General features: G+C 28.4%; 1 protein-coding gene across 2 annotated transcripts in view; it reads right to left on the bottom strand.

Moving 5' to 3' along the window:
* Nucleotides 1-266: 266 nt before the first annotated feature.
* Nucleotides 267-14,469, bottom strand: part of LOC145840333 (uncharacterized) — a 38,646-nt gene continuing 24,443 nt past the window's right edge. For both annotated transcript variants that reach the window (XM_082947557.1, XM_082947558.1), the window contains 7 exons: nucleotides 14,040-14,148; nucleotides 12,370-12,493; nucleotides 11,597-11,771; nucleotides 6,099-6,307; nucleotides 2,813-2,875; nucleotides 1,321-1,507; nucleotides 267-623 (listed from right to left, as the gene is read on the bottom strand). In XM_082947557.1, coding sequence (XP_082803683.1) covers nucleotides 499-623; nucleotides 1,321-1,507; nucleotides 2,813-2,875; nucleotides 6,099-6,307; nucleotides 11,597-11,771; nucleotides 12,370-12,493; nucleotides 14,040-14,148 — 992 coding nt within the window. In that variant the 3' untranslated portion in view covers nucleotides 267-498. The remainder of the gene's footprint in view (nucleotides 624-1,320; nucleotides 1,508-2,812; nucleotides 2,876-6,098; nucleotides 6,308-11,596; nucleotides 11,772-12,369; nucleotides 12,494-14,039; nucleotides 14,149-14,469) is intronic.

Genomic DNA, 14,469 nt, shown 5'->3' with positions numbered 1-14,469 from the left:
TAATGTGATTTACTTCAGTTGGTAAAAAATCTAATGATTAATTAGTATACATTTGATAAAACTTATAAACGGTTTTTTTTTCTAAACTTAGTTTAAATGCTATTTTAAGAGAAAATTTCATTAAAAAGAACTTATTATTAAGTGTTAAAATGTATGAACTTTTATATTAAAGTAAAAAATAGGTTTATCTAATATTAAACTACAAATACTAGTAGTTTAATTTCACTAACTACACTTAAAACAAAATAAAAACATGAAAGGACATTTTATTGCACGATAATTAATCATAAGAAGTTAGAACAATAAGTTTTAGCATGTAATTTAAATTAGTTCAAATTCTATAAAATCAAACAAGTAATTTAAAGTATTAAATAATAATGATTGGAGCAGTAACATCAAAATCAATGGTAAATTATAAAACATAAAGTATACAGTTAATGAAATTGATAAATGTATGAGAATTTTTCAAATTTTGTTTTTAAAATAATTTAATAAGATTTATTTTAGCATTGAACTAAGTGGGTCATCTATAACTTCACTTTTGAATTCCTTTTCAGTAGTTTTTGGTGAATTTTTTTTCGTGGTGGGTAGTTTACTTTTTGAACTTTCAAAAATGTCATCACCTTTATAAATTTCATTGTGTTTATAAAACAAACTTTGTAAAAAAATTTCTAAAGAAAATTTATTAATATTAGACTTTACAACGAAATGAAAATATAACAAGTTTATTGTAAAAATAAAACAAACAATATAAATAACTTTTGACTGTTTACTTAAATTTTGTATCCTATAATATTAATACTAATAAAAGTAAAAAATCCTCTAAATGAACTGTAAACAGAAAAATTAAATATCTACCCAGCGTTTTTCACAGTTTGCATAGAGTTTTAACTTATATAAAACTATTTAATCGTATATTTGTGCAAAAATTTTAGTTTTAAAAGTTTAAATTTATTCAAAAAAAATCAAATTGAATCTCAAAATGGTAGTTAAGAAACTTGAGAATTGCCAACCTATACTATATATGCAATGAAAATTTAAGAGTACAATAGTGGTTACATTACTTAAATGAGCTATGATCACTAAACTGCTAAAAAAAATTATGCTGTTTAGTTATAAAAAAGTTTATGTAAGTTCAAACTTTTAAAAATATTTACAAGTTTTAAAGTACATCCCTACAATAGTAGTAAACTGAATAAAAACAATGTGTTTTATTACAAATCAAATAAATGTTGGTAGTAACTCTGAACTAGTAGTTAGCCAACACTTTTATAAATAACCTATTAAAGTTTACTCATTCATCAATTAAATACTAGTAACCGGAATCGTCGCTGAATATCGAGTCTTTGTTTTCCTTCTTCGATTTCGCAACCGACTTCTTCTGAGTGAACCCTCCGAACAGGTCGTCGTCGCTGTCGTCAAATATGCTCTTCTCAACACCAGCAGCTTGTTTCGTCGGTTTGGCAGCGAAGTAGTTGACGTCTTCATCTTCGTTATCGGAAAAAATCTACAGTTTTTGTTATCTTTACATTTTTTGCTATGTTGTTGTGTGTAAGTAGTACTTGTTAGAGTTTCTTATCTGGGTAGAGGTACCACAATAGTAGAAGATAAAATGTATTTAGAATTTTTTTAATTTATATACAAGAATTTTTGAATTTTATTTTCAACTTTTGTTGATGGAATGTAAAGTTTTGTTTAAAAAGTTTTTATGTAAACTTTTTTTTAATATTGCAAAATAAAAACGTTTGTTTTTAAATTAAACTTTAACTCTTAAACAAAAGTGTGCACCAAAGCTTAACAGTGTGTATAGTCAAAAAATATTGTAAACAATTATATACTTTTAAATATTTCTATGTGTGGTCTATAATGTTAAATATTTATTTTTTGTTTTGTTAAGTTTTTTATTTGTTAAATCTAATAAAGAAAATTGATCGAAAAAAAGAATTGTATTCTAATAATATATTCTTAACTTTCTAGTGTGCATTGAGTTTTTACTGTTGCAAACTATGTACGTTCTTTCAAAATTAAATACCTACTGCTCTTAATAACGAAGTGAAGTTTTCTAAAAAATTAACAAATAAACTCAAAAAAATATTTGAAGGAAGCTTTAGCTAAGATTAACAAAGAATACAAGTCTAAGTGGCTATCTATTTTTACAAAATGTCGGTAATATCTAGATTACTTTGCTTAACAACCTTAGTTACTTTTAAGGACTTTTTTAGTCTAAAGAAAACAACGGAAAATGTTTAGCTTTCAAGGTTAACATGCGTTTGCTGTCAGTGAAAACGTGTTAGCTCAAGTAAAACATACATTTCTGTAAATTTCAGAGTTTTATTAAGCGACGTCAGATCAATATGAGGATAATTCAATATATCAGGCGTAAACTTGTGAATGTGTGACAGCTTTATGAGCTGTTCGTTGCATAGATTGTATTTGTCTAGCTTAAACCTTTCTTTTTTGGAAAGTTTAATCCCTTATAACTTATTACCAAAATAAAGTTAAGTACTTTTTTAATGGATGAACTATTTTCAAATTTTTTTTTAATGAAATATTTGATATGGTCTAGTACTACAAAAAAAAAATGCTAAAAATACCAACGATGAAGTTTTTCAATTTATACCTCTTTAATGCACATAAAAAACACTATTAGATACACAAACTGTTATACAAACAGAAATACTTGCTATTCTTTTTTCATGGTAATAAATATTAAACTTTTTAAAAATTAGAATATATCATCGAATACTTTAAACTAAATGCTTCTCTAAAAAGCAAAGCTTGACTGCGACTAATTTTATAAAGCATAACTAACCAAGTCATTATTTTTTTGAGATCTTTCCACCTTTTTCTGTGATGATGAAGAAGCAAATATATCCTAAAAAAATTGTTATAAGTTACGCTTAATTACATAAAAACACTTTTAATCATAAATATTGAATATAATATAATTTTCATTGACTTATGCTACTACAAATGCACGACTTTCAATGAACAGTTCGTAAGTAACTCATACTGAAAAATTTTATCTAAAAATAAGTGTACACTCAGAAGAACTGGAAACAAATTTATTTAGAAAACATGAGCACTCAAACAGTTCAAAAAGAACAAGCAAACAATTACTAGTGGTTAGCCATATACAAGTTATTGGTTTGTATAATTATAAAAAGTTTTGGCGTGAAGATTATTTGACTGTTGAGTCCCTTTCAACTAAGGCATTCTTCTGAAATTAGTTTTGAACGGTGGTTTTGCGATTTGTGTAAAAGCCCATATTAAATATAATCAGAAACATTATTAAAATTTGAAACTCTTAACTGATTATCCATATAATCATTTTTATTCGGCAAGCCCATTTATCTTTAAAACATTTTTTGTAACAAGCTAACCAAGGATATAAGAAATTAAATTAGTCTATATATAATGTATGTATATAATTGACACTAAACTACTAAAGTAAGCTATAAGTTAGACTTTTAACACGCTATGGCATTTAAACACTATAATTTAGCAACATATTAACCTAATAAAAATATTTCTTTTAGAATAGTAAAATAAATTCAAAAATATTCTCATAAAGTCAGTGATTTAACTAAAACAAAATATATCTTTAGAAACTTGATGCAAAATAAAGTAAACAAATTTAACAGTTTTTAATATACTTATTAAAATAAACTAAACTTATTGTTCAAAAACTGCACTTTTAAATTTTGAAAAACAATTTTTGAACGGAAGCAAAAATAAGTTAAACACATACTCAAGTACTTCAAAGTTAGAAATCTACCTCCAGCAAAGAGTTTTTGTTTATAGTAAAACAAATTAAACTATATTTGAGCCGAAAGGAATTCTTTATTTAATCTAATTTACTTTTAATTAACATTTACAGACACACTTTTCAATTATCAAGTTGACACAAAAACGGTCAGCGTCTTTCAAAAGAAAACGTATCTCACCCAACGCGCGAACAAAACTTATTCGAAATCAAGCCCCGGCTCAAACCGTCAGTGATGATTGAAGAAATAAAAATAAAACTTTTCGGGGAACACACAGGCCGATCAAAGCTTGTGACTTTCAAGCTGCTTGTTTATTGTACGCTGCCCACGCGCGCCTTAAAACCCAGGCATTAGAACGTCGCAATCGTCAACTGTGAAAGGTTTAAGCGGTGGAATTTTTGAGTTGAAAGGAATTTTTGGCTGCTCAATAGTTGTGTATTTAACGCTCATATCGCAGCATCTATTCATAACGAAGCCGACCGTGGTAAATTTGCAGTTTCAAGTTTTTAGTTAAATAAGTTTGTATCCAACACAAAAAAGTTGCGTTATATTTAAATAAAAAAACATCTACTCTTACACATAATTTAACATTTTTCATAATCTAACCCTAGCTAGTTTTACAGCATTACAAAAATTTTAGTTAACATTTAGTGAATAAAGGTAAAGAAAACTGATTTAATAACTTTTACATTGATGAGATTTTTTTCAATAATTTTTTAATACATTATTCGTTTACATAATGTTATCATTATGTATTAGCTTTTGTATGTTCGGGGTTTAGTTGTACTGAGACAAAAATCCTTAATATATTCAGGGATAACTATTTATGTTTGCACAGATTAATAACAATACCATAAGGAACCTGAAAAAACAGCAAACAATTACTTTATTCTTCCACTGACTAAAAATTTTTCAACTTAAGAATTAGTTATTAAAAAATTCAACTCAATTTTTAAGCAAAATAAGTCCTAAGATAATAAAAAACTATTAACAAGATTAATTTACTAAATTTCTACGTATAACAAATAGTTGGTTATGAATAAATAAGTGAAAAAACATAACTTGATTGTTTTTTTTAAATTATTGTAAATTTAAATATGCTTTATCTTTTGTAATATTAGTTGTTTTAAATTAAATGAGTATGTACAAAATTACTGATCACAAGTTAAGTAACTTATTAATTTATAAAATACAATTGATATTATTTATACGTCAATCTATTGGTCTTCAAAAATTTCAAGCGTTTTAAAATTACTAAATACTTTTTATTATTTATTATTAATGACTGCTCTCTTTCTCCTTTTAATATGTTATAGTAGTCTATAATTACATTCAGTTAGACATTCGTAGAAAGTCTAAGTTGTTTCAGAACAAGATTTTTCTAACAGGAATAGTTTATTTTAAAAATAAACACCACTTATACATCTTACATACCTTCATCATAAAAATATAATAACTAGTTTTTATAACTAAAACAAAAAATAACCATTAGTATTTGCTAATCATTAGTTCGACAAGACGCTATAGTCCACAAAACGTGTAGTTACATTTAAAAACTACTAATTTACTTCAGTACAGTTCAATGAACTGCTAATTATGATCAATAATCTTACAATGTTTAAAAAATATTGTTCTCTATAAAACGTTGGAGGTACTTAAGTCTTTGAATTATATAAGCGTAACACACTTCAAACAAAACTTTTATGTGGAAAGAGTATATTTTACATTGAGATAAACTATGTCAAAAAATGTATGAGCTAAATTTTTACTACAAATATACTTGGCTTTAAAATACAAGCGATACTTTTAATTTAAGTTTTTATTTCCATCGTAACTATTGAGATAAAATCTTTTAAACATTCAGCATTATTGAAAAAAAGTTTCTGTGTAAAACTGCATTCTCTTTTAAATTTTATATTTTTAAATGTTCTGAAACTTAATTGTATTCTAATCTTATTATTGTATGTTTTTTCAATAACTTTAAGTTGTAAAGTTATAAACAATTTAAACTCAGAAAAAGAAAGCAAACACCTCTATATTAATTTCTATGAAAATTAATTAGCGCATTGACAAATTATAGACAGAATATTATTTTAACTAAAACAGATTTTAAAATGATAACAAATTTCACACAAAAACAAAATTGTTTGTGATAAAAACGACTTGAGGTGGAGATTACGTTATACTTTTATAGTAAGTAGGCTTTACGTAGTACAAGTAAAAACTACAGGAAAATATAATTCAGATTTTTTAGTCGGTATCAAAACAAAACTACTAACTTTTCTCAAAACAAAACAAATACATAGTCCAATCGAAACATAAACAAATTACCTCATCGTTATCGCCAAAAATGTCGTCATCAGAAAACAATGCAGGTTTTTTGTTGGTGGAACTTTGAAACGTATCGTCGTCATCAAACAAGTTGTCTGCTTTCGGCGGCTGTGCCTTCACTACAGGTGATGTCTTTTCAACTGGTTTTTGCTCGTTTTTGTCACTACTGGATGTTTTGTCGTTTGACAAACTGTTGGGCTCATCATGCTCTGTTTAAATAGTTAAAAATAATTATCTCATATTCGTAGATATGTAACATCTAATAAGCTTACAAAGTTTTTATTGACATATTGTCATCATTAGTAATCAATTAAAGATAATCTCAACATTTTTGTGATATTTAATACTGTCGGTTTTTAATAAGGTTGATAAAAATACTCACGAAGGATTAGTTTTCAAAAAACCTTTCTTAAATTTATTCACTTAATAAAATACTAGAAAAATCGCAGTACGCCTTGTACAGCAGCCCTTAATTACCTGCCGCCGCAAAACCATTTCAAAGGAGGTCGAAACATAAATATTTATCAAAACGCGAGGCTGCGTGAGGCTACCGATACGTTGATGTAACCGTTGTTTGATGCTTACAAATGTTATCCCCGCTAAATGCTAGAAACAACACAAAGCCATTTGATTGATGGTGCATCAACACGGAGGCAGGGCAGAAATAATGCTCGCATGCACTGCATTCAGAGCACACAGTACACAATGGGTGCTGCGAGCGAGGCGTGAGAAAATAGCTGCTGAGAGCAAGAGCTGGTTTCTGACATGCCTCTGTGACATTTTTTAATAAATAAACTGTTATTGGAAACGCAGAGTTTCGTGTAAACTAATTACTTTTTGTCAGTAGAGTTCAATACAGTAAAAATGTTTATGTGCTTAACATATTTTCACTTGCCAATTGCATACTTAATTTTATTTCAAAACTAAACAAAGTTATTTCAGGGAAGTATAAATTTTTTACATTTTCATAAACTTTTTGACTAAAATAAAGTTGTATAAAATGTTAAAAAGATAAAAGCAACCGCAATTCGCTCTAAAGTATCAAACATTATTTATTCAAATTATTTCTGCTAATTACATTTTAACAAAACACTGTAACGGTGTCAGCGAGAAATTTAACCGGTCAATCAATATGACAGTTTTGCCTGTTTGTACAGACACCCCACTTAAGTCTTAGCGGATAAGGGAAGCACTGCGACACGCAAATTATTAAGTCTAGAAACCGCGATAACTGTGGAACATTCTATTACGTCTTATGTGGGCACGGGCAGGGCAGATGTTATTACACATTAGCCGCCGCGTTAAGTTACAAAATATATTGTTTGTCTGAAAATTTGTTAAAAAACTTTTCCACCGCAAAAAAACTAAAAGAAGTTCAACAACAAGGCTCGAACAAAAATGCGTTACAAGTAAGAACAATTAGCTTTAAATTAAAATAAAATTAAGGCAAAAAACGCTATAAACTAATGGTTTACATAATTGTAGCTATTCGTGTAACCAAAAGAATTTGTGTAATTTAAAAAAATATTTATTTAAGACACCTCAATCTAGATAATGACAACTAACAGAATTTAATAAGCTTAACGTAAACAAAGTATAAGTATATCGCGTTGTTGCCGCGCGCTTATCAACTCAAAGCTCTTGTTTTTTGTAACTGCAATAAAACTTGGCTTTTTTATCGGAAAACTGACTGAGAGCTAATGAGAGTTTGATTTTGTCAGACTGCATAGTTGGCATCCGATTAGCATTAAGTTCTTGGTTTTTATAAGTTGTATCGTAGCATGCGCTGTAAGAGACATCGCTATGCGTCTTTTTAAATAACAATTACAAGTGTAAAAATTTAAGTATTTACACTTGAGCTTTAAGTGAAAAACTCTTTTGCTGAGTGCTTTAAACAATGGAAGATAAACGAAGTTATTGTGCAAGATACCAAGTAGGTCATTCAGTTCATTTGGAAAGCAACTAAAACTTGACCTCATTGGTTTTTCAAGTCATTTAAGTTGGAAAATTATGTATTGTTTTTAAAATTTGGGGCATTATTACAACTGTTGTTTACAACAAATTTAATACTTTATAATACTTCAAGCAAAAATATAAAAAAAACAAAGTTCAATGTTAATATGATTATTGTTTGATTATAAACAACTCTGCATTAATACTACATGCTTTAGTAATATTAACTTTGCAATAATAGTTTATACAACAAAAAAAATTACTGCTTAAACAACCTTAAAATTATGTAATATGTTTTTAAATTACACAAACGACTGAAACGGTTGAGCAAAAATCAACATAAATCCTTTATTTTCATAACATAAGTTTAAGCTTTAAAAAATTAAAGAATTGAAAACTAAACATGTTTACATATAGATATAAAATTTTTACTTATCTACTACTAATAAGTTGAACAATAAACTTAATGTTTAAACGATAAATTCAAATATTTTAGTCATGTTCTTAAAAATAAACAATAAAACATAATAATTTATAAAACTATTGATAGATTATGAAACTGTCGCGAAACGTTTTAGCAATTTTTAAAGCTCTTACATTAAATATTAATCAGAATTAACTACTAACCATTTGAATTATTACACTTATAGTTTTTAAATAAATAAACAAAACAAAGACAGAAACTCGTAAATTTTGCTGGTAAGGGATAGATTTAAACAACAGCGACTTTTACAGTAACTGACAACTTTTATGTATTTAACTTTTCAATTCAATTTTCGAGTCAAATGTTTAAAACTAAAACAGAATTTCTAGTATCGATATTAATCTACTTCCCTCCAAGTTTGATTGTCAAGCTAAATAAAAACGAAGCAAAGCAAGCTTGTTGACAGACAAATACCATGAAGAAACGAATTCAATACACAAAACGAGGTTTCTTGGAATTTACGCAAAAATAGTTTTGCTTCAACACAGAGCTGCTCGCATTCAAAAGGCCTTTTCTTTTTTTCAGCGAAAACCGCCGCAGCTCCAGCAACATTTCCACACCAGACTGCACTTGACTGCGGATCATTCCACTGTCTCAGCGTGACTGTGGCGGAACTGCTTTGAAAGGCAACGTCTTTTGAAGTCAAACGTTTGGAAGTGAATGTGGAAGGCCGTAACGGGATTAAAAGCAATTGAAGCCCAAGTCACATGGGCTTATAAGCTGACCGATCAAGCGCAATTAATTCTGCAATTAAAATGCTCAACGGCAAGTGCTTTTCAGTCAAAATTTTCAACTAACTCGAATATGCTCGGCAAAACAATAAAAAAAACCGTGGGAAAACTACTCTAACCAAAAACAGTCGACGAATATTAGAAGTTATATAAAAACGCGATTAGCAGCCGATCAAGGTTGGCGTGTTTGGATTGGAGGCTGAAACAAAAGGAACAAATTGCCGCGTGAAATCGAGGGCCTCAGTGGAAAGTTGCGGCCGCATTCAAACCGCCACATACGCTCACCACCGAACATGTCGAAGCTGCCATTGTGCTGCGAGGGAGAGCAGGAAACCAACTGGTGTGCGCTGCTTATTACATTTGTGCAGAATGGAAAATTATTACAAAATCAATTATAACAAATGTTGCAGGTATATGTGTGCGCATGAGAACGAAATACTCATTGGTGATAACTCCACGCGCGCATGAGACTGCGGTGCTTGAGTTGATCATGTTTTATATAAGTTTGCAAACTGAAGAAATAAATCTTTGAATATTTTGAGGATTATGGTTAATTAGATGTCTAAATAAATTCTTACAGTCTGTTAAAGTAAATACATTGTGCGTAAATTTATTCTGTCTCTTTGCGTATTATTAGAAAAATTGGAAAAAAAAAACTCAATTATTTACATAGCCAACCCAAATTTGAGAGCAAGTTATCGCTATTGCGGAAATTTTTATATAACAAAAACACGAAATTGCGATGAGTTAACAACAATTGAGGCGGTAAGTTCATTAAGGTTTACCCATTCACCACTTATCAAGTAGCATTGACTTCCAACTAGCTTACATGTGTGAAATTTGCCTCATGCCCTCTCAAGTTTCTGTTGTTGTAGCTGAAAGGTTAACTATTTCGCATGTCAACTTGCAAAGGGGTGATAATTAACTAGCAGTGAGCTTGTGTTGGGATTTTATAGTTGCATTTGTATAACTTTTTGAAGTACCATACTACTTTATTTTATGATTATTTTATTTGAAATATAAATGGAAATTTAAAAAAAAAATTAACGAAGCTAGTTTAAGGTATAAGTGCACATTTCAGTTCTTTTACTTACAATTAGTTAAAGTTAGCTTACTCTAAACTAAACTCATACAAAAACAAATTCACGGTGCTTTTAACTTTCATAACAAACTGTGTCAAGGACGTTGCTCGGTTATAAAATAAGAGACAGCCTTACTTTTACGGTTCATCAAGTATTAAAAATAAGTTAGCACTGAACATAGTAATAATAAATGTTTATGAGCACAGGTCAAGAAAAACTCAAATAAAATTTATGTTTCTTTTTAAGGTTGCACAAAGCCACACTATTACTTTTTGTTTTTAAAATTCCATATATTTTTTAATTGTAATTACTTGATGAAATAAAAAACACTTCAGCATTTTTCCTACTTCCTATAAATATTACAAATACACTTACTTTTTCTAAACTTTTTTATTCATACCTTATGTTGAAAACTTTTATAGGGTTTAATAAACCTTATCACAGATAATGATAAAACATTAAGAGTCTTATAAATCAAACTAAGACACGTGGTTAAGTACTATTTATATATTTAAAAATTTTGAAGAAATACCATGAGTTATTAGCTAACTTATCATAAATAAAGCTATAAATGACACCACAACATCGAGCATTACAACAGTATTTGGCTATAAAAAGTTCAAAATTAGACTAAGATAATTTGTTTTATTCTAAAACACTATTGTTATGTCTAAAACAAAGTCAAGGTGTTTTGTAACATGAAACTATTAAAAGTTGACCAGGTATAAACGATAGGCATGAACTAATGAAATAAAGCATTTGATTAATTATTAGTTTTTTTTTAGAGTTCGAGATTTATAGCTTTATCCCTGTTTAAGAAAATGTCAACAGTAATACCAACAAAAAGATTGAAACATACTTTACAATTAAACAACCAGAATTGAAATATTTAAATTAAAATTATTGTTATCAAGAAAACACAATAAAAACTTAAAACCAATTGCTAATTAAAATATTTTACAACAACCTATAAAAATTTAAACTATTAAACCTATTCATGCTGAAGATGTCAAAAATTACAGCTTTATTTTTTTCTAATATTCATCACACATTCCACACATCAAGTGACTCAACGAGGCACGGACTTAGGCAAAATCAAAACAGATCAGCGTTGACAAGCGAGTGACGCAGCAACAACAGGAACGGCGCGAAATACTGTCAGTTTAACTCTGCTCGCACGAAAGCGACACCGACCAAAAGCCACATTTAAGCGAAAAGCAACGCGCGTGTTAAGGGAATTAAACCAACCTGTCACTTGTGCCGCCTGCGTTCTGCGGCCTTTTCGGCTCGGCGGCCGTCGACCTTTCTGCCCCTTCGCCCTCGACTTGGTGACGGTTTGGAGTGGGGCGGCCTGGTCCAGGCCCCGTTTGATTTGCGGCTGGGAGCCCGGACGCATCGCCAGCGGGTTGATGTTGAGTCCGAGCTGCAAAAAAGTATGCCGTGATCACATTGAAGTAAGTAGCAGTTGAATTTGTAGTGGAAAAAATTGTGGCGCTGTTGTTTGTAAACAACGGGCCTTGCTTTTGTTTGTGCAACAACAACAACACTTCAGAAATGTGTTAGAAAAACTTCGTATGTGGCCGAGTTGTGCTTTTCGTATCGAAATTTTTCGAAAGTTTTAGAGATAATTTTTAAATGCTGATGTAATCAAACTTTGATTAAAACGTAGCTGATAAGGAATTCATCAGCCGAAATGGGTGTTGTTCAGTTTAATTATTCAACAAACTAAAACATGTTAGTGTAAAAAACTACTTAACTATTTACGTAAACCTTTATCAGAACGGTAAACATTTTGTTTAAAATATTTTCGGTTATATGTCATAAACTTTTAAAATAATGTTTTTAAAACTACTTTTTATATTTGTGTAATAACTGAGTCGAAGTTAATCCAAAGAAACTTTAGAGTGAGCGGACAATAGAATATTTTTTTAACAGAAAAGCAAAAATATTTTCACCATGTGCTTCTTATTGTATTTTAGTTAAATACTATAATATAACTAAAAACTTTTTTTTTTAAATACCTTTAAGCTTTTTATACTTCCACCCGAAAACTTTGGTTTAGCAACATCATTTGTTTTTTCTTTATGGTTTTCTTTGTTTATTGCGACATTTTCTGGCTCTAAGGGTGATACCGTTTCCTTTTCTCTATAGAGAACTAAGTTAGATTATCTATAAAAACAAAGCAATTTATAAATCTAATTTTATCAAAATTTTGAACGAAAAGTACATATAATTATTTTATTCACTTAACAGTAAAATATAGCTAGTTGAACAACATTTAACACTTATTTTAAAAGCAAGGTTATAAAAAGTGTTTTTTAATCATTTTAATTTAGTCGGCAAAATAAAGTATTTAGTCAATGATCTTTACTGTGAAAATATACAGAATTTGTATTTTAATCAATCTGCGCTTAGATTTTCTTAAGTACATCAAACGAATCAGTTGTAAAAAGTTGAGCCTAAATTCAAACTAAATTAATAGTTTGCATAAATGTTTTATTTAAAGTTCTTTAAATTATTTTCTCATCATTATTTTTCAAAACTAATGTAGCTTATTACAATTATTCTCCGCTTAAGTAATATCGCCTAAACTACACATTTCCTAATTTGTACGCATTTTTGAACCGGCCGTTTCGGAGTTCAAAATTCGTTTTACATTTGTTAGTAATTAGTTTAATACGAAATTCCAGTTGAGTACGCTCGTTTGAGCATTCTTCAAATTTTGTACCAAAGTGAAAGAAAAAATGTGTTTTATACTTAGTTATCGTAATTTAATCAAGAAAAATTTAGATAAAACAATTTAAAGAGACCATCAGTTTGACTGTTTATATAAATTTAACTGAGCGAATTTAGCTGCCTAAGCAGTTTTGTGATCAGAAAAAAATAATAATTTTAAAAAAACTATTCTGCAAATTTTCTCATTATAATTCAAAATTATAAGTTTATGATGCTCTTAAGTTTCGAAGTAATTTATAAACTATATCTATAAGTTGGCTCCGTTTGAAGTTTTCACCTCTAATAAAATAAACAATCTTAGTTTAATTACATCCTTTTTAAAAAAATTACTTTTACTAAAATAAAAGGTATTTTAATTTCAAAATATACTTAAAAACTTAAATAACGTTATAAAGTAACAAAGTTAAACAATGCAACGTTCGTAGTTTAATTATGATTTCTTTTAACAACTATTGTAACAATTACATTTTATCGGACTATTATTAATGAATAAATAATATTAACAAATAAATATAAGCAATCTGGTATTAAAAACCATACCTATATGTTAAAAAAATTAAGTTTTCACTATTCTTTACAACAACATCTTTTAACGATCCCTCGTTTACTTCATAAAATCATTATTAATAACACTGAAAAAATTATTCAAATATAGTTTTTAAATATACAGAGTTTATCTAAATAAGTTTTTAATAATAAATAAGTTGACAATAAGATAAAAAATTAACGACAGACCTTTCAAAAAAGGTTTTGGTACATAGATTTGTGACGGTTTTAATTGGATATACTTGTGTTATATGCTTGTATTTTACAAACTAATATAAACTGTCCAGTTTTCAGCAAAAAAATCTGATTACATTTTTTAGCTTTGGTTATTTATTTTTAAATTTAAATCTAGTTAACTTATTAACAGTAACTATTAAAACCTAAACACTAGCATATAGTAAAAACGAACAAATCTCTAGCCCCGCCCGACGGTAATATAATACTAGCTGTTTCATTAACAGAACTTTCGTTAGACTTTGCTTTCTGTGGACTTTCTGATGTTAATTTTTCTTCATTGTCTGTCGTTAAACAATAATTCATTTAACAGATAGAAATTTTTTTCAAGATGCTTTTTAGCAAAAAATATATTTTCAAGCAATAAAAAAACATTTATAAGAATAGAGTTAAGTTATAACGAAAACTTACTAAAAACTAGTAATAAAATTTTTACTAGACGAGATTTAGAAAACGGCAATTTAAAAAAAAATCTTTAAATCCTTCGTTCAAAATCATGTATCAGTTTCAAAAACTCATTGTTGAGATATTAAATACCAAATGAAAATATTTAAATTTAAAAGTTAAAATTTCAACTTAATAAAAACCCTATAGTTTAATATTTA

This window comes from Thalia democratica, chromosome 7 (genome assembly GCF_965202585.1).
Source record: "Thalia democratica chromosome 7, ktThaDemo2.hap1.1, whole genome shotgun sequence".
Lineage (NCBI taxonomy): Eukaryota > Metazoa > Chordata > Thaliacea > Salpida > Salpidae > Thalia > Thalia democratica.
Note: the sequence above shows the minus strand (reverse complement) of the source record. Positions and strands in the feature narration are given on the sequence as shown.